General features: G+C 39.9%; 2 protein-coding genes across 3 annotated transcripts; both read left to right on the top strand.

The window, feature by feature from the left end:
* The first annotated feature begins 745 nt into the window (after positions 1-745).
* LOC6652769 lies at positions 746-9,087 on the top strand. The gene is made up of 2 exons (XM_002075131.4): positions 746-1,279; positions 8,836-9,087. Exons 1-2 carry the CDS (start codon positions 965-967, stop codon positions 9,001-9,003), a joined length of 483 nt encoding a protein of 160 aa, XP_002075167.2. The 5' UTR covers positions 746-964; the 3' UTR covers positions 9,004-9,087.
* An 8,917-nt stretch (positions 9,088-18,004) lies between these two features.
* LOC111519632 lies at positions 18,005-26,468 on the top strand. Of its 2 annotated transcripts, XM_023181289.2 has the most exons (3): positions 18,005-18,425; positions 19,531-19,545; positions 24,645-26,468. In XM_023181289.2, exons 1-3 carry the CDS (start codon positions 18,394-18,396, stop codon positions 26,053-26,055), a joined length of 1,458 nt encoding a protein of 485 aa, XP_023037057.2. In that variant the 5' UTR covers positions 18,005-18,393; the 3' UTR covers positions 26,056-26,468. The 2 variants fall into 2 exon arrangements, with proteins under 2 accessions (XP_023037057.2, XP_046868524.1); XM_047012568.1 differs by lacking the exons at positions 18,005-18,425; positions 19,531-19,545 and adding an exon at positions 24,486-24,570.
* Positions 26,469-27,291: the final 823 nt, after the last annotated feature.

Genomic DNA, 27,291 nt, shown 5'->3' with positions numbered 1-27,291 from the left:
ATTCTTTAATATCATATACACAATGGATCTACTTTTTAATATACTTCACTATTTGGAAAAAAAATTCTTCTCTATTTCTGTAGGGGGTTTGAACCCGATAACAACAGTATTGTAGTCTGAGTAGGTCTCCACTGAGCCACTAACCACTCTAGTCTTGTAGTACAGTAATCACATATAGTTAAAAAATATACAATACAAATAAATACTAAATACTAAAATCAGAATTGGAATTCGAATGCACTCGAATCATAGCAAAACATTGACTCACTTACTAACTCATTCAATTCGTTTTGTTTCGTTTGAATGTTGTGCGACTGATTTTTACGTCGCAAACTCATTTAGTTGAAGTCGATTTTCAAAGTCATTCAATTCATTTATTTGGTTTTGAAAGTTGTTAACTCGAATTGATTTTTCTATCATTCATGCAGCTCTCTACTATTTAAAATCATTTAAAATGCAAACTATTATATATTACTAACTATATATGTAAAATAATTATCTTTTTTAAGTTAAAATAATTAAATTAAAACTTATTTATTTTTCTCGCCGCACATTGCAACAAGTCTGCCTATGGCAGCTGTAAAATCAACTCTTAAGAGATGGTGGATGGTGCATTTGGAAACTATCGTTTATCCCAAGTATTCCCCAGAAATGAATCTAGTGGGAATCAGGCCTTTTGAAATACATGAGCCCTTATTACAAAACGAACAAGACCAACACTAATTGCGAATTATCTGGTGGACGACTTTCAGAGGAATCGTTAGTTCACATACACTGTTAATCCCAAAAGTTTTTTGTAGATTACATATGTGGAAATCGGGTCCTTTATCCCATGCTGCTTAGTGGGATCAAAGCATTATGCAAAATTCTGTTTCAATTGTCAATGATGCTTTGTACGATTGGAATAATTATTGAGACACCAGTGTTTTTATTTAAATAGAAAAAAATACGTGTTTTGAAAATCATGAGCCCTTCTTACAAAACTAACGCTAATATCGGATTATCTGGTAGACGACTTCCAGAAGCCGTTCTAGTGCGAACTTTAGAAATATCATCAAATTTGATTGACGACTTTTGGTTAAATAAAAACTTGTCATGCACTTCGCCAATTAATTATGAATTAAACCACGATATAAGACATTCAATAATATATCATAAATTATATATGGCTCGAAATTCCATTGTATCCCGTGATTGCAAAAGTTTGGCCAAGGTGCTAACATCATACATATTTGGAGATAGTTTAGTTCGAAAAGGTGCTTTTATTCTCTTTACCAAGGTAAGTTGTCTGAATTTATAATTTAATAAATTGGTCGAGTTTTTGCAACGCAACGATGTATGGAAGGAATTATGTATGTACATATGTATGTAAATACACAGCGCGATAACCAGTTAGCACACCCTGTTACCTCTCATTGGAAATATATGCAAATAACAAACGGTAAATCTTTATCTTGCTCTTTATACATGTATATTTCTATCAATCTTCTGCACTTAATATAAAAACAAATAGTCTTGATTTCTACTTGGAAATACATACATACATCGATGAAATATCATGCCTTTTTTCTACGACGGCCGATTAGCAAACTTACCTTTTAAATCTGACTAATTAAAGAAATTTTTTATTTGATTTGATCAATTAAAGTGGGTTTCTACCTTGTTGGGCCGAAAAGGCGCTTTTTCGTAAGAATTTTTTTGACAAAAGTATAATACATACATAGATCAAAGAATGAAATCTTTTTTGAAAGCTTTTTTAGGAAAAAAATATATTTTGCCTATTTTTCGTTACTAATTAATTATTTAAATTAACAATTTTTAATATTTTTCGCCAATTCTACTACCAGCGCTGAACAATATCCTAAACAACATGTATAAAAAATTTCATAGCGATTGGTTTTTGCGCCCTGTAGAGCTTCCATGAGCTCCAAAAATGTACATAGTTTTGAGAAAAACGCGTTTGAAAATATGCGTTACGGCACAGTACGCTTGACACCGCTCCACTTAACGGCCGACAAATTTCGTAATTTTACAGATTTCCACTTGAAATTTTTACACAGTATTCTTGAAACATATATCGATCCGAAAATGCTAAAAATCGAATTTTTTTATTACACAAGGTAGAAACCCCCCTTAAATAAATCGAAATTACCTATTGATGGGAAAAGCAATGCAGTTAGGTGAAACAGAAAAAGGTCGAATAAGCGTTTATATAGAGTGTGGACTCTCTATTTTTCAAATATCAAAAATATAAATCACAGCCGTAATGTTATTTCCTAATTTTTAAAAAAACGAACACTTTTATGGGGAAAACATGAAAGGTCAGCCCTCTTCAGTAATAACAGAGGCTGACAAGCGACTTATTCTGAGGCACGCGTCTTAGTGAGGTATACGTATTCCTCAGAATAAGTCGCTCTGTGGCTAAAATCGAGCAAAAATCTGGTGTTAAATCGATTGTGCGGACTACAACGCAACGCATTATTAAAAACGCAAAACACATAAAACGCCTTAAATTAAAAAAAAACTCCAAACGGAAACAGAAAGATGCAGAGGCTCGAATTTTGCCGAGTGCCGACTTGTAGTCTTAGAAGGTCCGGATGGCTATTCGTACTACTTTCATGATCCTAGAAAGGAAAAGCTTATTTTAGACCGATTGTACAGCTGTGCTGGTGGTGTCATGGAGTGGGGAGCAGTTACCTATTATGGAACCATAAAACTTCAATTTCTGACAAGTCCAGCATATTAAAGTTGAAGTCCCAGCAGGATTACGCACCTATTTATGCGACCAAATTTGTAAAGTTGACGTCAAAACGTACCTTTCAGCGGTTTAATTATTAAAAAGTATAGCGCGAAGAGAAGTGACAGAAAAATAAGGAGAGATAAGGTGAGAAAGGTTGTTAAAAGCTTGGCAAAGAACACGAAAAGGTTCGTGAAGGGAGTTCTTACTCAGACATCTAGGAAGGTGAATAGGAAAAAAGTTTCTGGTCCGACGTGAGGGAACACAAAAATCTAGAGTATCTAATAAATTAGTACAAATGAGTTCACCGTTGACTAGTTTATGGAGAAAGAGAATGCCAAATACTAGACTACTGTTGTAAAGTGAAGGAAGATTAGTAAGAAAAAGTCGGAATAAGAAGGTAGGCGAAGACTCGGGTCCCAATTAAGACCGCGTAACGCGAACTTAAGGACCGATTCAATACCACGCTGGTGAACATCATATTGAGGGTTCCACACTGGCGAGCAATATTCTAGAGTAGTGCGAACTAACGAAGAACCCAGATGTCTGCTTTGGGGAACACCTGAGGTAACTCGAATAGTTTTAGATAATGAGGAACGAAAAGATACCTTTTGGGTTCTGCCAATAAGATACGATTTTGACCAAGCCAATAGTTTCGGGCAAAAAGCCCATAATGTTAAGTTTCGCAAGAAGCATAGAATGATCACCCGTATCGAAAGCCTAAAATCGATAAAAATAACATCAGTTTGACATTTTTACGGAAGCCATTGTGTACAAGGGTACTCAATGCTAAAAGGTTGGTAAGCGACGAACGACCTTTCATAAAGCCATGCTGACAAGAAGAAATAGTGGATCGGATGAATAGGTTTTGAAGGGAAGACGTAATAATTTTCTCAAACAGCTTAGGGATCGCGGAAAGTTTGGCAATGCCACGGTAGTCCGATTTGTTGCCCTTTTTAAAAAGTGGAAAAATAAAACACTCATTCCAAACATCTGGAAAGCTACAAGTCTCACTCGATATAAAGAATAACCGAGATAAAGGCTTAGATAGGGAATTCGAACACACTTTAAGGATGCAACTAGGTATATTATCAGGACCGGGAACGAAGGAAGAGGTCATAGATGACAAGCTAGAGATAATACAGTCTTCAGTAATACTAGGAAAAAACATACAATTTAAATGTGGGATTGAAAAGGGATAGGGTGTGGGTTCCGAAACAGTAGTAGAATAAGTCGACTGAAAGAATTTAGCAAACAGATCTGCAATATCAGAATCATTATTAGCAGTCTGGTCATTAAGTCTGAAGGTGGAAGGTAGTAATTTAGCGCCTCGTTTAGAATTAACAAAGTTGTAAAATCTTTTGGGGTTCTTATAGGATTCAACCTTACAGCGAATGATATAATTATTGTAGCATTGAGTGTTTAAAAGACAAAATTGAGATTTGGCTATACAGTAATTTGAATAGTCAAGTCGCGAACCGGTAGTTTTAAATCTTTTAAAATATCTCGATTTAATGTTACGGAGATTAGAGAGACTACGTGTGAACCAGACTGGCGCACTGGAGACGGTAGTGACATTTACATAAGGAACGCATTTATCAATTGGAGAATTAAGAGCAGAGTAAAAAAAATGCACTTCACAATCTATAGTACAGCGCTCAAATATAAATGACCAATCAAAAGATGAAATAAGGTTGTTGAGAAGATTGATATTTGTTTTACGAAAACATCTACGACGAGAATTTGAGATGTTATTAAATGAATTAGTAGCGGAATTGTAAGAAATAATAACTTCAATGTTAGGGTGATAAGGATATTCAGGCTTCACAAGGGGCTGTGTTTGATTCTTTTAGAAGAGTTAAGTTAAGAATTCAACTGATATAGCGGACATTCAAGTAGGCTATCAAGAAAAAATTGTTGAGATGAAGGAAATGAAAGATCAACCATCCAAGAAATATTAGGCAAGTTAAAATCACTCAAAACTATAAGGAAATCACGATTTTTAAGACAACGAAAAATAGTTTGCAAAGCATTTCCATGGTGCATGTACGTCATGATATCAGAAACTGGAGGAATATGTGAACAAGAAATATATTAGCTAAAGTTGGAACATGTAACTTCGACGCAAATAACTTCAAAAACTAAGGGCAGGTCAATAGGCACAACACTTGAACACAGAGTCGTGTTGACAAAAATGAGTACTCCACCGCCACGACGACCAACACGAGCAAGCCTATAAGAAATAAAGTTATTAGAAAGAATTTCATTATCCAAATGAAAGCCAAGTTTCAGAAAAAGCTAATATGTCAGCGGAAAAGGTTTGGCTATCACAGAACAGTTTCGAGAGCTTGGTAAGAAGCCCTCTTACATTTTGATAATGAATGCGCAAACTCCTTTACAACTAGTACCTCTGGCCAAAAATTAGGGTCTTCCATAGCTGAGAAAAAGTCATTTGCTACTTTAATTTCATAAGAGAATATTTCGCGAAGCCTAGAAAACTTAAACTTTTGAATAAAAACCTTTGCAGGTCATATATTATGTAAGCTGCCACAGACGTCTCAGAAGTGTCTGGAGCAAGCCTGGAGGTAAATAATTTGCGATGAGGCACTCTAACCACTATCCACTAACTGTAGGTGGCGGATGAGCATTGGAATCCACGAGTGATTGAGAGCCAGCATGATCCTGTAATTGATTAGAGTTCCCGTGAGGGATAAATTGAGGTATACCAGGTCTTGTACAGGGTACTTCAATCTGAAAAGAAGAGCATAGATAAGGACAAGAAGATGGTGTAGGCGAAAGTAAAATGGGAGAAGACGTAATAGAGAGTGTTGGCTACTGCTTATGAGGCAACTCAAGGGTACATTTCTTGGGCAACTTCTCAGAAGGTGGAACGAACTTGAAAGGCGACAATATATGTACGCCAGATTCACACTCGTTAGACAGCTGTTTGGCCAACAAGATATTGCTCTATACTGATCATCAAAACGATCAGAATGCTTGCAAGTACGTATACAACAAGGCAAAAATATATAAAAATATATAGATAATTTAAATACACAGCACTTAGATAATTATCGATAAAAAATCAATAATTACAAATAAAACAAAGAGACATCTAGAGTAGACATCACAAGAAAGAGTGCAAGAACATTTATAAGCTTTGAAAGGCGGCGTTACTAAAGTGATTACTCGGGAGAAAAGCTGAGCACAAGCAAAAAGAAGAGAGAACAACAGAAAAAAAAAAAAAAAAATAGCACTGATCGTATAATCTGGGCGATGAGGGGAGCAACTGCAGTAGCAATGACGAGAGAGAAAAAAACAGAAACAGAAAAAAAAAATGCACCAAACGAAAAAAAACTAGCTCAGGAGCTATGAAAAAAACGACCAGAAGCTTTTTAGATAAAAAAGTTATTAATACGTTATTAATAAAGTTAATATCCTAACTTTTATTTTCTCTTTGTTTAAAAACATGTAAACATGAGATCTGTGATGAAACGGCTCAATCAAACCTCAAAAACTTCGATTATTCCGTTCAACAGTTCTGCTACAACATGTTTACTTCACTTACCCACTAAACGCGAATAAATCAATCGAGGTACTGCAACCAATTGGTTGCCATCAAATGCGATGGTACTAAGTTCTCGAACGAGTCGCAACCTTGATTGTTGTCGGAAGAACACCACACCAAGTAACATGGAGTTTCTTGCACATAATTATAATTTGAGTATGAGTTTACCAGACATGATCGATATGAATTGCGGTGTGATTGTCGGTTTGAGGGCAGAGAAACGCATTTTTTGAAGATTCACGGAGGATGGGAAATATGGGTCCAATGTCGGCAGGGGGGGGGTGAGCAACGGACGGATAAAAAAAATAAGTGTTTTTCTTGAGCAAGCAAAAGAAAGTTAAAGGACAACATACGGTCATAAAGGCTCACGTATTTGTTGAGCGTTTGTTTTAAACCGGTGCAGACCGATCACTTGGTGCGATCGGCTTCATAGACTGAAGATTATTCAAAAACAATTGGGCTATATCAAAATTCAATTTTTTGCCAGATATATTTAACAATATCAAACTTGGTCTCAGTGATAGCAAAAAGTAATCACTTAGTCGGCTACAAGCTGATCTCATAAATTTTCATGGGCTTCCCATTGCTTCTCCAAATACGGCGGTAGTTCTCCATCCATCTTAATTCGTCAGCAACATGTTAAAGAAACATTTTCACTCTTACCACTACCGGTGGGAATAGGCCCAGAGGATCGAAAGTTTCCAAATGCAAACACTGCACACTGGTCTAGATGGCATAAAGTCGATTTTTTGATGTTAATAAATCGGTCTTTTTTTACTTTAATCTTAAAGTAAAATCATAAATTATAAAAATTATTTTAAAAAGGTTTAAAAGCGCCACCAAAGCTTTTTGAGAGATTTTAAAATTGAGCTAGCAGTCTGCTAATTTCTCAATAGAAATTGACGCCAAAATATTTAGTTGCTTTATGTTGTGCCACACTCGTCAAATTGGTCCAGAAAACTTTTTAAAATTTTAGAAAGTAATCTTTAAGGTATAGTGCATACCAAAGTATAATATTATATCATATCATAATATCAAAGAAGCTAATTTTGGCTATGCCGAAGTTTATATACCCTTGCAGTCCTTGGCAATCATATTTTTACTTTTTGAAATTTCTTTCCCTGCAACTCAATTCATTAATACACAAACAAAATATTATTATTCTTTTTACTACAATTTATTTCTTCTTCTTTACGTAGCGTTGCGTCTGGGTGTGTGTTTGCTGCTCTGTTCATTTCGACCAATGACCAAGGCAGCGCTGCCGGTAGCGTTTGAGCAGAGCCGATTTACATTAACTGTAACTTGTGTTCATTTATCCGATCAGATAAATAGAAATTTTGGGATCTGAGGTTTTATTAGTAAATTTCATGGGGATACTCCAATTTTTATGAAAATGTTTCTTCTAGAGCTACATATATGATATAGTGGTCCGATCCTGACAATTTTTATACTTTATCTTACCTGGGTTATAAGTAGCTTAAATCCCAAGTTTCATGCCAATAGCTCTTAAGATGGCTGAGTAAAACGCAAACGCACAGACGGACATGACTTTATCGACTTAGCTTCTCATGCTGACCAAGAATATTTTTACTTTATGGGGGCGGAAACGTCTCCTTCTGTGCGTTACATACATCTGACCAATTATAATACCCTCTGCAACGGTATAAAAAGCCCATGGCCTTGACCTAATTACACCGAAAATGATTCTAGAACTCACTATCATCGCCTTACAATACATCAGCAAACTGCAACGCTATAATAAAACATGGCTTTTTTCCCAGAGCATGGAAAAGAGGCACTATTATCATGAAATTGAAATTTTTCTATTAGATGCTTTAACTCCGTCACAGCTGACTTCGAAATAGAAGCTGGTGTCCCACACGGTAGCATACTCTTTTTATTGCTCTATCTTGTACACGCTAAAGACCTACCAACGAGTTTTGGGCCTACAACGTCCATCTTTGCAGATAACACGGCAATTCTCAGACGATCGAAATGCTCTGCAAAACTATAGGTCTAAGGCCGGTTGAGGAATGCAACCTTGCATTTCCGCGTCAACAAAAAGAAACGGAAACAATATAACATTTACGCAAAACAAAAGAAGCTGCCCAGCCTTAATGCTTAACGACGTAACACTTCCTCAACTCGGCGGCGTCATATATCCATTAAATAGTTCCATTGTCTTAAAAAAATTACACACCACCCACTAAAAGAAGTGATTAGGGCTGTTTGTATAAAGTTGGTATAAAGTTAAGTACTAGACTATGAAGAAATATTTAATAAATAAATTAAACGTTGCAAAAAAAAAAAAAAAACAAAACAAAAAAAAAAAAACGTCAGTATTTTTCAAGGTGTAGCTTATTTGGTTATATTGGGTTCATTCACATGTCGGACGTCAATTAGGCTTGTTGTACAGATAACTTTATCTTGTAATCCTTTAATTATCGAGTTACAAACTTTTGACCAATTTTAGGACTAACTTAATGTGATTAAAATAATCTTATTTGTAAATTTTAAACTTATTTTTCAGTATGCTGCGACTATGCTAAAAATAATTGATCGAAGACTATTGAATACTCTAGGTCTCATAACTCCTGCACCAACAGGTCATTCTGCACTTTTTAAAATGGGAATAAAAAGGACAAGCACATTGACGCAAAGGCCTTGGAAAAAAAAAAAAAACAATATTCTTACCTAGCTAAAACTTAAAACAACGCAATTTTTGTAATTTCTTATTATTTTTTGACAAAGTACATTTTTGATGTTGATAAATTCTTAAAAATAATTGTGTTTTAGTTTACTATTTCTAAGATTACCATTATTCATAGCATGAATTCTCCCTTTCCCGCTCTCACCAGCCAGTGCTGATACAAATTTTCATGTGATCAAGAGAGCTTAAATATACAAAATAATATTAACTTGTTTTCTTTATATTATAAACCACTGACTTTACTTGTAGAAAAAATAATTAAATGACCACAAAGTTTCTAATGTTAGAACCAGCTTTGTGTGCGCGATAACCCATCCCTACAGAGCCTTATGGTCCATTGGGATTGCCTTTCACACATTTTATTTCACAACTTGGCGACAGTTTTTTACAAATGGCATCGTATATGATTCCTTAAGCTGTATACCTCACTACAGACACAAATCTCTGATTCACTATCGAACATCGAGGATTACCTGATATCCTTGTTAGTATTCATCAGGTAACCAACCTTGTTAACGGCATTTCCCACACATATGCGCTCACATTTGCCATTGTCGTCTATCAATATTTGGTTAGAAGTTTTATCACTTGACTCTTACTAAATCCAGGGACCCCGAAAAACAGTTATTTATACTCTTTTACATAAATATCATCTATAAGAATGTTTTAGACGCACTCAGAAAATGAAGTATGTAAGTTGTCTCGCCGATTTCGGTATACCATGCACCAGGTGAAAAAATATTTTGAATTTTAATTATTTTTACATGTCTCTATCTAGCTCACTATTACCAACACGAGAACACTCTAGCGCCGCCACTAGCCTAGGTCCAACTCCGGCCTTAGGGACCGTTACGTTCATATGTACGTATATTTTTCATGTTGCTTGTGCGATTTTAACAATTTGGTAGGCTGATAAAAATTAATAAGAGTAATTAGTGAGCTAAATTTGATTTTGATAGGCAAAATATTGCGAAAATCAAGAATATTGTGTGAAAAATTAAAATAATTCGGAATAAAGAGTGAAGCTGATTGACTATAAAAAATATTAAATTTAACCCGTCATCGTGCTCACCGCAAACCCTTTATTTTCATAGAGCCTCAGCAGATGCGCTGCCATGGGTCGAAATATATATATATAGAATTCAAAATTTTACCTATGATACTTCAAATGTCAATTAACAACATGTATGTAAAACATGTTTGGAAATGTGCTTTGTTTAGGCTTTAAAACCTGAGGGACACCTGAGGTTACTTGAACAGTTTTAAAAAACGAGGAACGAAAAACAAACCTTTTTGGTTCTGCCGATAAGATACGATTTTAACCAAGCCAACAAGAAATATATAAGCTAAGGGCAGATTAATCCGCGCAACACTTGAATACAGATTCGAGTTGACAGCAATGAGTACTCCACCGCCACGACGACCAACACGATCAAGTCTATAAAAAATAAAGTTATTAGAAAGAAAAGAAAAAATCGTTATTCAAAATAAAGGTGTTGAGCCAAGTGTCAGAAAAAGCCAGCCGAAAAGGTTTTGCTTTCACACAACAGTTTCAAGAGCTTGGTAAGAAGTCCTCTTACATTTTGATAGTGAAATGTGAATGTGTAGTCTCATTGTTAGTTTTTTGAAGCAGACAACGAAGAAGATAAATTAGGAAGGTGTACAGGTACTGGTCGGAAGTGCCTTTTGAATGCAATCTCGTGAACTAAGCCCTCAGGCCCAAAATTAAGGTCTACCATAGCTGAGAAATCCCAATCTGGTATTCATTTAAAAAAAGGATATTTCGTGGGTCCTATAAAACCTACACTTACACTTTTGAACCGAACACCTTAGCCGAACATATATTACCAATGTAAGCTGTCACAGTCATCTCAGAATTATCTATGTATCAAGGGTACACTTGTTGGGAAACTTCTCGATAGGAAACTTCTATGAAACAAGCTTGCATTGAATTTTTAAATGCATTTATGTATTTATAAAAAATTCTGTTCACATGCTTCTTACAAGCATAACTCAGTATCTCGCTCACTCAAACATATGAGCACACATGCGCCGTCCCCAGTCAACGGCCAACTCCAGCCTTATGGAAAAATGCTTATAGGCATAGCTTCGCTATTTTTAGTCCGATTTTAATCAAATTTGGTATGTTTCTAAGTATTTATTTGGTTTTGGTATGTTTTATTCATTTAATTGCAGAAGGTAGAATTTTACGGAAGATACTCCAGTTTTTACACATACAAAGTTTGCGCCTGTCTCTAGCTAGAATAGTCTTTAAAAAAAAAACTTTTGCTTAAAATTTGAAACCAACTTGATCACTGTACATAGTCCACGAATCTAGAAAATATTTTGGTGCTTCTAGCTCTTATAGTCCCCACAATCTATGTGTATACGGACAAGGCAAAAATGACTGATCAAGAATTTATATAATATATGGGGTAGGAAAAGCTTCCTTCTGCCTGTTACATACATTTTAGCGACTTTAATATAACATGGTATAAAAAACACTGGCACTGATAGTATGATTGGTATGATGACGGGGGAAAGAATAAAATACACCAAACACTAACACAGAAATAAACTAATTAATTTGGCAAATAATGCAAAAAACACAAGGGTGTTAATCAAAACACACCGGCGAAACCGTAAAGGAACCCAACGCAATTTAAAATTGAGGGAAACAATTAATATTGATAAAAAATCAGAAGCTACCAAAAACACGACAGTCACAGTCACAAAACAGAAGCTTTCTTTTTTAGAATAGTCTTTGACAAACGACATTTATTATCTTGGCTTTTTATTTCCTGCAAATTGGCTGGATCATACAGTGATATAAGAAAAATACGTGATTGAGTTTGAATACCCCAAATTAATTCACTTATGTGATAGTTTTCGACATCAAACATTGGATCCAAAATTTTAATAAGATCGGATGAATAGAACACAAGTTACAGTCAATATAAATCGACTCTGCTCAAAAGCTGTCGACAGAGCGGCCGCCAGCCTACTACGTCACTGCTCGAAATCAACATAAACTGTATGTGTATGCATGCCCAACGCTGACTTATGAAAATGCATGGACACATACAATCAAAAAGGGACTTTTAAGCTTTGGATGTATTGATGAATTGAGTTACAGAAAAAAATTGTTAACATGTTTAAATATTATTGGCAAGGATTGCAATGATACTTCTTTGATTTTTTAATAAAAAAACTTAAAATTGCCTTTATTTTTTGATTTTTATTAATATACAAATTAAAAATAATAATATGTATACACTTGCAAAAAGAATTTATTAATTTTGGTCAGAAGTGTGCAACGCAAAGTCCGTCCGTCCGTCCGTCTGGATCGACGCGATCTCCTCCTAGACTTTTAGAGTTACAGAGCTGAAATTTTGCACGTGGACTTCTTTATACTGCACATATATGTATACATCGGATTCAGCCGGTTCGGACTACTATATCATATAGCTCCCATACAAATTGCAAAGTCACGAACAGTGACTTTTCTCAATAACTTTGTTATTTTCTGAGCTATTGTCGTGAAATTAAATATTTATGAATTTATTACACATATAAACGGCTGTGTTAAATTTGATCAAGATCGGGTGACTTTATCATATAGCTCCCATAGGAACGATCGGTCGAAAACAGTGACTTTTGTCAATAACTTCGTTGCAACCCTCCCCGATTGCGTAAAGGAGATAGAAATATTTTCAGGCGAAGGCTCTATGTTTTCCGCGTAGATACGAAGAGCAGATATAATCATCCAGGATTATCAGGTAATCAGGGACAAGTCTATGTATAGATCAGTGGTTCTCCATCTGAGATCCAAAATACAGGGCGAAGCAGATGAGATGCTCTACATATGCAATGATAGTTGGGAGGAAATAAGGGCGGCATTAGCCTCCCATTATGAGGACAAAAGAGACCTAGGAACTTTGGAATACCAAATGAGTGTGATAGTCCGAAATAACTAGACCCTAGAAGCATTTTACTCCCAGATCAACAAGCATCTTTCACTTATTATAGTGCAGCTTTAGAGCGAGAATCACAGTAGAGAAGCTCTTGAAGCGTTAATTAATTCGTACCTCGAAAGGGCCTTGCGCGCATTTGTAAGGGGATTGTCACCACAATTATCGGCTTTGGTAACAGCTAAGCACCCAAAAACGTTAGGAGAAGCTTATTCTGCAGCTCTAGAACTGGAAATTGTTATTTCAGCTGGGAAGCCCTCCCTAGCATACGCCTCTAACGAAACTTGGCACACACGCACAAACATCCCTTACTACCGACCCCGTCCCATGTATCGGCCTCCTTTGTCCAACAGTTCATAATTACCTAAGATCATTGGAAATAGAGGTATACCACACCCCAACGCAGCGAAGCGAAGTAAACGGTCATGTCGAAAGATTTCATTCAACATTCTTAGAAATCTACAGGTGTTAAAAATAGAGTTTCTGTTACTTAAGGTAACTGAACTCGTGCCTATGTCAGTTGATAGGTATAATAGCTCGGTCCACTCGGTGACAGGGTTTCCCGAATAAATTATCAAGGGCTAACAAATTTCAAACGCGAGACATTTGAGGACATCAGGTGGCTGATCGAACGTCGACAAGAACTTGCCATTAATAGACAAGTTAAAAACAAAAAACCCATTCAGTACGCCGAAGGGGAAACAGTCTTTGTTAAAAATAAGCAGTTCAAGGGTAAGGAAAAAAAGTTATACGGTAAAGAAGAAGTACAGGGAAATAGAAAAGTGACTGTTCAATGAAAGACGTTAGTGTTTCTTGAAGTTATTAAATGTTTATTTATTTATATATATATATAGGCACTAGCACATAAACCAGTAGTGACTAAAGGTTGTCGCAACCAACACATAAATTGGGTGGACCTCGGAGTGAGATTCCAAAGGTAGAGATGGGGGACAAAGACACAGCGATGCACACCCGATGTAGCTACAATTGGTATCTGATCTTACTAAGAATAATGCATTTCTTTTATAGTACAAAATAGCGAGCTCACTGGTGCATAGTTCGACATAGTGTTAGGTCAGCAAAGTACGTTTTTATTGATAATAGCTAACCATAGCAGCTTAATTAACTAGGCCTTTATTGTTTACTGCTGACCATATCAGATCTACTTATGACTGATGAGCCATCGATATCTATAATCGGGTTGCATACTTAATTGACATACATTTCCATTTGTTCTATATTATAATTGTCTTAATGTTAGCTTATTTTATATAATCTAAACATCAACATACTCCCGGCCGTTGAACACCTTTTCAACGTTATCCAACGTTGACCGCAAAATTGCTGGGGGCTGGGCTTACTGCAGTAAGGGATTGGATTGACGAGCAGTAAGTATGGGATTGACGATCCTCACGGTTATCTGCTCTGGACCATTGTGTCTTGGGGGTTGTCAGCATCTTCTTATTCCATATACCATCACAAGAAGCAATGGTATTGTTAGCGCTACGTAGGAGACGATAACATGGTGAGCCGGCTGGCTGGGGTCTTCTGGCAATTTCCAGTTTTGCTTAGTTTCCAGTTTTCCTTGAATGTTGCTTAGTTCGTCGTAGCTTAGCTGCATCTTTGTGAATTGTGTTGTTGTTGGCGCTACTTTTGTTGGGCCAATACTGAAGTTGCCAAATCGGACATATGACAATTTCATTGTGTTTGTCGTAGTTATACGGTGACCTGTTAATCGTATAGCAGAACTCCTTGCTGTACACGTCGGGTGTAGAGTTAACAATCCAGTCTTCTTAATAGTGACACCTTGTATATTATCGTCACAGGTCACTGCGAGTTCAATTGGTCTAGTGGTGGCAAAAATCCACTGATTTTTGTGATGTCGTACCACATGAATGACCCGTTGGTGTGTTGTATTTGACAAGTTGATGATTTTGTGTTTTTGAATAGCTGGAACTCACAGTTGCTATTAGCCGTAAACGTCGTTTGTTTATCAAAACAAATATATTGCTCGTTGTTGAGCTGATGGCATTGTTCCAAATCGGCCCTTGAGAGCCCAATGTATTGATTCTGTTCCTTGTTGACAGCAATGATGGGAATTTTAATGTTCATGATTACAATTCCATGAGTTCCAATTGCTGGAATGGGTACCAGGTTATACAGTTGCACTGCCTGCGTTGCCACTAATGGAAATGTGACCTTAAATATCACATGATTGTTTGCGATTGTGCCTTGTGCCTTCATTAAGCCATATAATTGCAAGACGTCGTTATCTGGAACTGTCAAATCCAAACCAAACCGAAGCTGGCCTGGTGATAGTAGTAACGGGCTTATTTTGCTATGATGGGCATCTGTAAATACTCGGGAAATTTCGGTTTGAATTCGTTGCAAATTCCCTGCAATAACTGTCATCTGAGTAGTTAGCGTGATATACCATTGCAATGCCTTTACCGCATTGTCCTGGACCTTGGTCATGTCGTTCATTTGTTGTTTCATTAGTTTCATCTGATTTTCAATCGTGGCTTCGTCTCGCTTAATGATATTTATCGTTGAGTCAATTACAGATGTCTGCTTTTGCAGCAAGTTCAATAAGTACTCTTCATTTGATTTAACTTTTCGTATGGTGCCTGACATCTCTGTTGCATACTTTGAGTCCAGCACACCAAATAAGCCGTTCGCAATGTTCCCAATTATATCTAAAGGCGATCGTCGTTGGCGTTCTATGTGAAGGAGATCATTTCCTGTCCGTAGCTCTGAGTTGACATGCTCGAAGTGCCTCTGCATTGCGGTGCATGCCTCTGGAACCTTCATTAACAGGCATATTTCTCCACCCTTTACTACTCCGTCTGAAAATGTCTTCAAGTCGGCCCAATATGGTTCGAGATCGTAGAATGCCACAATAGTCCAGTCAGACGTTGCCATCGAGTTATATTAGTTCTTTGAGCAAATGCTATAGGAAAAAACAACAGCATTAGGCAGATCGTCATTGCCAACGGTGGCAGACCGATCGACATCCGTCGTTTTGTCTCTGGTTCTGCGGTGTCCTCGATAACAGGGTCTTCTTGGGAAGTCGATTCTGTGTCATCTGCCTCGATCTTACGTTTTGTCGCCGTCTCTCTAAGCAAGGGAGCCAATTTATGGATAGCCCTCTTGTAGGTGCCTCTGGCTGTTTTAACGTCTACCACGAGGATGTATCCATCCAGTCCTGGATATAATTTAACAATTCGTCCAATTGGCCACTGCAAAATTGGCACATTATCCTCCTTTAGAATTACCATCATGCCTTCTTTGACATTGTTATATGGTTTTTTCCACTTGGATGTACCCTGCAATTCTTGTAGGTACTCTTAAGACCATTGTGTCCAGAATGTATGCTTAAGCCGTTGCACTAATTCCCATTGCTCTGGAAACGATCGCTGTGTTATTGGGTCTGCATCTGGTTGGGCTACTAATGGTTCTCCAATCAATAGGTGGCCTGGGGTTGGAGCTGTCAAGTCGTTGGGATCGTCGGAGTTTGGGGTTAACGGACGAGAGTTTAGCACTGCTTCAACATTGCAAACGTTAAGTTTGCTGTCGATACGTTTTTCAACAGTAAATGCTTAGCGGACTTTACCGCAGCTTCCCATAATCCTCCGAAATGTGGAGACCGTGGTGGTAAGAACTTAAATTGCACTCCTTTTTGATTGCACAATTCCTTGATACTACCTGCTGCCGTTTCTGAGTGTATTGTATCGGTCAGTTCCTTAAGTTGGTTGTTTGCTCCAACAAAGTTTGTTGCATTATCGCAGTATAATGTCTGGCACCTTCCTCTACGCCCAATAAAGCGCTGAAGCGCGCTCACAAATGAGGAGGTGGACAGGTCTCCGACCTACTCCAAGTGTACTGCCTTGGTTGCAAAGTATACAAATACTGCAATGTAGGCTTTGTCGGGACGTTTTCCTCGAACCTTATGGTGGATCCAGAATGTTCCACAATAGTCTACTCCGGCATTGAGAAAGGGTCTATTCTGAGATACCCGATGCTCAGGCAAGTCGCCCATGACTTGTTTAAAGAACTGAGGCCGGTACTTGGTGCATACTACGCAGCCCTGGATCACATTCCGGACCATCGGTTTCACCTTACTGATGTGGTACTGTTGCCGAGCTATTCCGCGTAGTGCCTCATGTCCACAATGAAGATTCTCTTTATGAAGTTTCCGTAGCATCATTTTTACCACCGGATCATTATACGGCAAGAGATATGGATTCCTTGTTTCCGTTGATACTGGTGCTTGTTGTAGCCGAGTTGCTACTCGTATGATTTAATGTTCATCCAGTATTAGTGACAATGTTGCCACCGTGCTTTTGCGATCTAGCGGTTGATCAGGTCGTTTCTTTAAGTGCCGTAATTCATATGCAAATCCTGTTTCTTGAATTTGCTTAATGATCACTCTCCGTGCTTGGTCCAACTCTTCCAACTCTAACTGAGCCGTTGGTTTCCTGTTCTGCTTGTGACAAAACCGTAGCACATACGCCACTATTCGCTGTAACCGGTAAAACGAATTTCTGTGATTTACCGTATATATCCATTCACTCTTGTTGTTTGCCGTGGCAGTCACCATGCTGAATACCTTGGTTTTCTTCTCAGCGGTATCCATCGTGTGCTCCGTAGGCTTAAATGGTGCTGGCCAGCCACGTTGTGGTCCATGCAGAAATAGTGGTCCATACAATCATAATGTATGTGTGCTAAGCTGAACTGCTGATATGCCTCGAGACAGAACATCAGCTGCGTTGAGCGCTGATGACACATGCCGCCATTGCCTTGGATGTGATACTGCGTGTATTTTTGTCAACCGATTAGCCACAAACGTGTGGATATGTTATGCCCGTGAATTAATCCACGAGAGTACTACTGTTGAGTCTGACCAGAGAAATGATTCCACACTTTCTGATCCGAATTGGAGATCCTGTCGAACTCTATCCGTGAGTTCAGCTTCAGAACAATCTGACCAAAATTTGGCCCTATTTAAAGGTTGATCGGACATAAACTGCCGCACCATACGCCTTTTCTGATGCATCAACAAATGTAAGTTAACACCATGAACTCTGCCCACTAACATCAGGTCACCCTGCCCCTCACACAACCTGCCCCTCACACAAACTGCTGGCTCAGCGTGGATTGCTGGCTCAGCAGAAAGGATGGAAACGCAGAAATACCAACCGCTTGCGCAAGAGCCAGCGGTGACACCGGATGCGCGTGCGACCGTTGGACGGTCATTCGCGCTGCGTCAGCAACTTAGGGCCAGCTAGGGAGCTTTGGCACTTCTGGGCGGTAGCGTTAAGAATTATTCTGGTTGCAACCAGCAAAGAAACAAGAACCCTTAATCAGCTAGCTCTAAGATACTAAATATTAAATAAAAGCGATTGTAATGTTTTGTAATTGTCCAGGATCATTATTTGGGTAAATATCATTTGCAATAAATCCTTACGAAATCGTAAGGTAGCTTTCGCATGGTAATGCGAAAGTTAACTGGCGCCCGAGCAGGGACCGCCTCAAAAAAAAACCAATCGCGAGTGCCGGTGAAAACATTAAAAGAATAATACAAAACAAAAGTGAAAAAAGATTATGAAAAAATAAAACAAAGCCTCTGGCAGCCGCCTGACAAGACGGAGCTGTAGTGTAATTTTTTTTAAGTTAAAGTGAGTGAAAACTGAATGGCCTCAAAAATATGAAGTGGATGGCTACCGCCTGATAAGCGGGGGGCCCGGGGTTCAAAACCCCGTTGAGGGATAACTATTCATTAAGTAACTCAACTCAGTTACCAGTGGTTGTCAGTGCGGCTTGCCCGAGGGGCACCCGGTTTGTGCAAGTGATTGGTGAATGAGGCGGTCTCTTTTTTTTTCTCCCTCTCCTTAAGAGAAAAACAAAAGAAATACAAACAAGATAATAAAAATAAAAAAAAAAGAGAAAAAAAACCAAATAAGAGTGAAAGGTGGAGCTGTTATCCACACACTCAAACCACTGCGGCAGCTATTGGTTGCGAGTGGCAGAATGTTAGAATTTAAGCAAACAAACAAATAAAGAAATGTGAATAAAATAGTTTTAAGAAAATGCTTTGTCGCGATAAGTGAGTATTGGCCGCTGGCTGTGTCTTCCACCGAAAGTGTCCCCTTCAAACGGAGACGTGGAGCCACTCCTACCTAAGTAGGCTCGTAATTGGGCTAAAAAGGAAAAATGGAGCCTCCCCTTACTGACAAAGGGGGACACAGCAACAGGCAGCTCACGCGCACAACAAAAAAATAAAACGAAATAATACTCGCTCAGCAATAAAGAAAAGAGAATGACAGCAAAAAGAAACAGAAGAAAAAATGAACTCGAAAATTAAATACCAACAAATAAACAAAAAACTAGCAATGCAGTAATGAAAAATGCAAACTAAAGCAAATTCAAGAATTTTTTTTTAATGCTGACCCGAGTATATTAGACTTATATAAAAAAAAAGGAAAAAACAAAAACACAACAAAACCCCTACATTGTACTAATTATTTTGAAATTTCGTTAACAGAAAAACGCTGACCCTGTAAGGAGGGACCACCACACAAACCACACCATCATTTCAATAAAACCATACTAACAACAATAACCCAGGTGAGTGAAGAGTGCTCAGATTTAATAAAAACCTAAAATCATTCAGTACAATTATTTTGTCAAAAAAATCTATCCCTTCTTTTTTTTAAAAAAAAATATATAAAATAAAATAAAAAAAATAAAAAGAAGAGGATTTTGTGTCATTTTTTTTTGCTTGTAATTGTTTTACTTGCAAATACTTTATCAATCAACCAACCAATAAAAAAAAAAAAAAAAAAAAAATAAATAAAAAAAGTTAATTTGAAAGATATCACACTATTCCATCCTATTCTTTCGTATTGAATTCCAATTTTTTTTTCTCCCTCTCAAAAAATGGACGAGATGAAAGTGGCCATTTCCACCCTACTCGCTCAGGTAGCCTCCCTTACGGAGGAGCTAAGACAGCAAAAAGAAAAGGTGTTAATTTTAGAAGGAAAAAACTCAGAACCCGTAGTCGTAGTGGACAAACCGCTATCCAAAGCCCTAACCGAATTCGACCTAAAGCAGATAGCAACTTTACCAGATTGCGTCAAGGAAATAAGGCCCTTTACGGGAGAAGCTGCCCAGTATCCAACCTGGATCAGGCAAGCTGAATCCATAGTTCGGGATTATGAGGTAGCAAGAGATAAGCTGATATATAGGGCCGTCGTCCTCCACCTGAGGTCGAAGATAGAAGGCAGGGCGGACGAGATGTTGATCTCTAGCGACGTAGCAGATGACGACTGGCCAGAAATCAGGAAGGTCCTTGCCTCGAATTATGAGGACAAAAGGGACATAGGGACTTTAGAATATCAGATGAGTATGCTAGTCCGCGGTGATGGGAACTTGGAGGGATATTATAACAACATCAACAGGCATCTCTCTTTGATCGTAGCAAAACTCAGGAATGCAGGACACGCCAAGGGAGTGCTTGAAGCTCTCATAGGCTCGTACCGCGAAAGAGCCTTACGGGTCTTCATAAGAGGGCTACCCCAAGAAATGGCGGGGTTGATCACTGTAAATCGCCCTAGAACATTGCCAGAGGCATTTTCAATCGCTCAGGAGTTAGATAACGTCATGTACACGAAGAACTTAGCTTCCTCGACCGCTCCCGTTAGGCCACCGTATCAACAACGGGCCGTTTACCGGCAGCAATATCCACCCAATAATTTTTCCCCAAGATTCAACAACCCCGTGACCTATGCAAATCATAGAACCGCGGCCCCACACCAGCCCCCGTCGGTGTCTAGTGGCTTCCGAAGCCAACAAATTACCAGGCCGGCCATCAAAATGGAACCGGCAACCTCAAGCCAGTCCAGGACTCGATTCCCAAACCAGGGAGTGGAAGGGGGCGTCAAGAGAAGCCCCAGCGAGTCAACTAACCCCTTCAAAAAAGCACAGTATCTATTCCATGTGGAAGCACCAAACGTGTCCGATCCTAATGGAGTAGACTGCGCCCCAAGGCCTATTGAGGCTCCTCCGAGTAACGAACAGTTGTACGAAGAAATGCCGACGATCGCGGTTAACGAGCGAGATGAGGGTGCAGCCCATGTGGCCCCACCGCACCCCGATGACCTCGTGATCCAAGATCAAATAAATTTTATGGGCATGGCCTCTCAAGCGTACCATACATAGAGTACGAAGATAGGAATGGGGTAGTGCGACAGTTTCTCATTGATACTGGCGCAAACAGAAATTTTATTAGTCGGGAACTATCTGACGGGGCTTCGGCTTTGCAGACCCCATTCCTAGTGCAGTCAGCCGGAGGCCCTATTAAAGTATCCAAATCTACAACCGGCCCCTTTTTCGCCCCTTTGGGCAACAACACTCAACTAACATTCTACACGTTACCGAACCTGAACAGCTTTGATGGTATTATCGGTGATGATACGTTAAGACACCTGAAGGCTAAAATTGACAGGGAACTTGACACATTAACTATTCAGCCCGGGGTAGCGATACCTCTCCTAAACCGCTTATCAACCCAACTCAATTTCCTCTTAGACGAGGACCACCCGAAAGAAGTCGGGCCCACCCTGGAAGCCCTACTCAAAAGCTTTTCATCCGTCTTCGGCCCTGTGGCCCCTGGTGGAGCCGTAGAAACCCAAATTAAAGCATCCATCCGCACCCGAACGGAGGATGCCGTTTACACCAGATTCTATCCATATCCAGTCCACATGAGACAGGAAGTTGAAAACCAGGTTACGAAACTCCTGCACGAGGGTATGATCCGGCCGTCGGAAAGCCCGTATAACTCTCCAGTATGGGTGGTTGAAAAGAAACCAAAGCCCAACGGGGAGAAACAATACCGCATGGTGATTGACTACAAAAGACTAAATGCGGTGACGGTGTCCGATAGATACCCAATCCCAGACATTACTTCCACGTTAGCTAGCTTAGGCAAGGCGAAGCTTTTTACCACCATTGATCTAACTTCGGGTTTCCACCAGATTCACATGAATCCCGCGGACATTCCAAAGACCGCTTTTTCAACCTTGAACGGAAAATATGAATTTCTTAGATTACCTTTCGGGCTTAAGAATGCCCCCGCCATCTTCCAAAGAATGATAGACGATGTACTCAGGGAGTACATCGGGAAAATATGCTACGTGTACATCGACGACATAATTGTTTTCAGTTCATCCTACGAAGACCATTGGTCGAACTTAACTACAATACTTACCAGACTTCGTGATGTAGGCCTGCAGGTGAACCTCGAAAAAACGCACTTCCTGCAGAAACAAGTCGAATTCCTAGGCTACATCGTAACGGGGGATGGCATCAAAGTCGATGACAAAAAAGTCAATGCAATCCTAAAAATACAACCCCCAAAAAATCTAAAGGAGCTCAAGTCTTTCTTAGGTATGACCTCCTACTACAGGAAATTTATAAAAGATTACGCTAGAATCGCGAAACCGCTTACCAACCTGACGCGTGCGGGCGGTGCCCAAGTTAAATCCTCGCAATCAAAAAAAGTTTTAATTACACTAGACGAGGAGGCAATGCAAGCTTTCCGCGATTTGAAAACGCTTCTCTCCTCATCGGAGGTGTTAGCCTTCCCTGACTTTTCGAAACCTTTCCATCTCACCACAGATGCGTCAAACGTCGCCCTCGGGGCCGTTTTATCACAGATTACCGCAAACAATGATAGGCCCATTACCTATCTCTCAAGGGCACTTAGTCGGACAGAAGAAAACTACGCCACAATCGAGAGAGAAATGTTGGCAATCATCTGGGCACTGGACAGCCTCAGGACCTATTTATACGGAACCGCATCTTTAAAAATATACACTGACCACCAACCACTGATTTATGCCATGGGGAATAGCAATTTCAACGCCAAACTTAAGCGTTGGAAGTCTAGGATAGAAGAATACGACCACGAGCTAATCTACAAACCAGGGAAAGCGAACGTGGTAGCGGATGCGTTGTCAAGAATCTCGTACGACTCGCTTGAAAAATTACCAAACCAACTAAATTTGAATATCCTCGGCACCTTGGACAATGACACTGACTCATTGGCAACGGCGCACAGCGCACTTCAAGACGCATCTGATCTTGTTCCACATGTCGAGGTCCCCATCAATGCATTCAGGAATCAGATTGTCTTTGATCCCGCTTGTTCAGACTATGAATGCGTCTCACCGCATGCCGGCTTCACTCGGCACCTACTGCCCATCAGAACATTTACTACTGCAGAATTGGACACCATACTGAAGGCTTACCTTAGCCCGTCCCTAATAAACGGAATTAAAATCCCGGATACACATCTGCAACTTCTGCAAACGTGTTACCTCGAATCATTCACGGGCTACAAACTTCGCATCACGCAAAGGATGGTGACCGATTTGACTGATGACGATGCGATTTGCGGAATCATCACTGAGGAACACCAGAGGGCTCACAGAAATTCCAATGAAATAAGACTTCAGCTACTAGAGCGGGTCTATTTCCCAAAAATGGCGAGTAGAATCAGAAATATTGTGGCAGCCTGCAAAACATGCAAGTTACATAAATACGACCGCCACCCCAATCAACCATTATTGGAACCTACTCCAATTCCAACATACCCGTGCGAAATCCTCCATATAGACATCTTCGCGTTGGAAAAACAAAAATTTCTCAGCTGCATTGACAAATTTTCAAAATTTGCCAAACTATTTCCCATAGAGTCAAAGTCAGCCCTCCACCTGCGTGAAAGATTGGCGGAGGTGCTGCACTATTTCACGGCACCCAAAATCTTGGTAACGGACAATGAACGAGGGCTCCTTTGCCCCACAGTCCTCAATTACCTTAAACTACTGGACATAGTCGTATATCATACTCCCACCCAACGGAGCGAGGTCAATGGGCAAGTGGAACGATTCCACTCGACATTCCTCGAAATCTATAGATGCCTCAAGTCCGAGTTCTCAACTCTCAAAGTATCCGAACTCGTACCCATGGCTGTCGATAGGTACAATAATTCAATCCACTCCGTCATCGGGAAAAAGCCAGTTGATATTTTCCTAGACAGAACGGCTAGGATAAATTATCAAGGCTTGACGGATTTTAGACGTAACACTTTAGAGGATATAACCGGCCTCTTACAAGCGAAACAGGAGGCGGTTATCCGCAGGCGGAATAAAGGGAAAAAGAAACAAGTTGAATATAAACAAGGGGAGGAAATCTTTGTCAGAAACAAACAGATTAAGGGAAAAGAGAAAAACCTATTCAACATTGAGGAAGTACAGGAGGATAGAAGGGCCACAGTAAAAACAAAGACGGGCAAGGTATTCCACAAAGCCCATCTGAAATCTAAAGCAAAAGAATGAGTAGATAGGAAATCGCCCCACCTCATCAACCCATTTCCATAAAGACAACAACATAAAAAAAATAATAAAAAACAAAAAACAAGAAAATACAAGTAAAAAAAAAAAAGAAGCAGGCAAAAATATATAGAAAGCCAACAAAAATTGAGAAATATTTAAGAATTAAGAAAGCACTCTTCACGAACCAGGTGGAAACCAATACCAATACTTAGCCCTAAGAAAATTCATATTATAAGTATTACTAACTCTCTTCGTCTTCAAGGATGGCAATGGTGATGTTGCAGCAGGCAAGTGCTGCCCATTTCTTCAATTACGACTCTCCGGTAATTCCCCTTCAGCAGGGATACGTCTGGCGGGTTAGCGGCGTGTTTCGGCTGATTCACGTCATAAATCTGCTGGAGTTCCAACAGGCAATCCAAACCACGCGGGAGGAATCCACACTGCTATCCGACCAGCGTACAAGGATGATAGCGGACCACTACTTGGATCAGGCTGAAGAGGATACTGGAAGATTGCTTTCCACACCGGCCCGGAGACCTAGGGCCGTGGAATGGCTCGGTTCAGCATGGAAATGGATTGCTGGCTCCCCAGATGCGGCCGACTGGAATGCGGCTCTGAAGACCCAGGATGGTCTTGTTGCAGGCAATAACCAGCAAGTCCGCATCAACGAAAAGCTTTTCGAGGCTACATATCGGACTCTGGAAGAACTAAATGGGATCATCGGAAAAGTCAACTCGATAGACGGAGACATACACGCTGCCACTGCGACGTTACATAAGGCCATGATTTTGGCAAGGCAAGTCCATGAAGTGACCAGAGCATGCCAATTAGCTAAAACGGGAGCGGTGAACACGGACCTACTAAACGGAAAGGAAGTAGATGATATCCTAAACGAAGTAATGGGACTCCCGTACCAGAACGCGGTCGAGGCCATTGAATTCTCCCGCCCAACGGTCATGTCCAATGGGACCTTCCTGCTCTACGTCCTAGCCATTCCCAAGGTGACCGACAGGAGGTACAAGTTACTTCACCTACTCCCCACAGTCCGTGAGGGTCGCAAAATCGTCTTGGATGCCAACCTGATAGCAGTGGACCCAACCGAAACCTATGAGGTCCTTGGAAATTGCCTCTCCATTGGCAATACAACGGTTTGTCAAGAAGAAAACCTGCGCAGGCTAAACGAGGAAGGCTGCATCCCACGGCTCATCAAGGGCGGCAACGCACAATGCCATTACCTAAGGGACGCACAGGAATCGGTTACACTGATGGACGAAAGCACGGTGTTCCTCACTGGCTTTAATGGAACAGTGACCACCTCCTCGGGACAACGAAGACTCCAGGGCTCCTTCATTATCAAACTCCAAAACGAAACAAAAACCATCGGAAGGAAGACTTATTCCAGCCGATCTGCTTCTGCCCTTACCGCAATGCCTGCGGTTCTCTCCAACATAACAGCCTTAAGTTACACCCCGACGCTGCAATATGTTCACGAATTTTCTACACAAAATCTAAGAAAACTATACGATGTATCAAGAAAGCTAAAAATATCTTTATTAACAGAAGCCATTGGAACTGCGTGTGTCGGTATCATGTTATACATTGCCTGGAGAAAAATGACGTCCACAAGAGGCCTGGCGATACCAGAAAAGGCCAGTCCGTCGCCTTCACCCTAATCTGCGGGACGCAGATCTCTGGAGGGGGAGGAGTTAACACCATGAACTCTGCCCACTAACATCAGGCCACCCTGCCCCTCACACAACCTGCCCCTCACACAAACTGCTGGCTCAGCGTGGATTGCTGGCTCAGCAGAAAGGATGGAAACGCAGAAATACCAACCGCTTGCGCAAGAGCCAGCGGTGACACCGGATGCGCGTGCGACCGTTGGACGGTCATTCGCGCTGCGTCAGCAACTTAGGGCCAGCTAGGGAGCTTTGGCACTTCTGGGCGGTAGCGTTAAGAATTATTCTGGTTGCAACCAGCAAAGAAACAAGAACCCTTAATCAGCTAGCTCTAAGATACTAAATATTAAATAAAAGCGATTGTAATGTTTTGTAATTGTCCAGGATCATTATTTGGGTAAATATCATTTGCAATAAATCCTTACGAAATCGTAAGGTAGCTTTCGCATGGTAATGCGAAAGTTAACTTGTATGCAATTCCTTTGTAGTGGGGACCTTGCCATCAAAAATATGCCTTGGAATTTTCATGTGGTTTACATGTACATCCTCTCGGTAGGCTTCCCATTGCTTCTCCAAATACGGCGGTAGGTCACCATCCATCTCAATTCGTTCGGTAGCAATATGTTGAAGAAACATTTTCGCTCTTACCACTACCGGTGCGAACAGTCCTAGAGGATCAAAGATTTGACCGACTTCAGATAGTACCACTCGTCTGGTTATTCATTTTGTATGTCTTTGAGCCTTTCCACATAATTGATCTTCTTTGGGTGCCCATATGATTCCCAATGTTTTGACACTTGATTGATGTCAGCGATCGTATCTTCCTTTGGAATTTCCTTTAGAAGTTGACTGCTATTTGAACACCATTTTCGCAGGTTGAAACCCTTAGGTCTCAAGATTTCTATTATCTCTTGTCTTATTTGCAGGGCTTCTGGTAAACTGTCTGCTCCTGTGAGACAATCATCAACATAAAAGTCATTTTTTAATGCTGATGCTCCAGACGACAATTTTTCCATGTTATTCAGTGCCAAATATTCCAGACACTTCGTCGCTAAATATGGGGCTGACGTGGTTCCATAAGTTACCGTTTTTAAACGATAAAACTTTAGTTCTTGACTTGGATCCTCCCTCCACACAATCATCTGATTGAATTGATCGGCAGGGTTTATCCAAACTTGACGATACATTTTTTCAATATCTGCCGTGAACACATATTTGTGTGTCCTGAAC

This window comes from Drosophila willistoni, unplaced genomic scaffold (genome assembly GCF_018902025.1).
Source record: "Drosophila willistoni isolate 14030-0811.24 unplaced genomic scaffold, UCI_dwil_1.1 Seg169, whole genome shotgun sequence".
Taxonomy (NCBI): domain Eukaryota; kingdom Metazoa; phylum Arthropoda; class Insecta; order Diptera; family Drosophilidae; genus Drosophila; species Drosophila willistoni.
The sequence above is the reverse complement of the archived record's forward strand: the minus strand, read 5'-3'. Positions and strand labels throughout refer to the sequence as shown.

Excerpts from the sequence above, each read along its gene's own strand:
- LOC6652769 (XM_002075131.4), top strand. The coding sequence starts at position 965 with ATGAGCCCTTCTTACAAAACTAACGCTAATATCGGATTATCTGGTAGA. Across the intron at positions 1,280-8,835 it reads CTTTTATTCTCTTTACCAAG|TATGCTGCGACTATGCTAAA; the intron begins GTAAGTTGTCTG and ends CTTATTTTTCAG.
- LOC111519632 (XM_023181289.2), top strand. The coding sequence starts at position 18,394 with ATGTTTTGTAATTGTCCAGGATCATTATTTGG.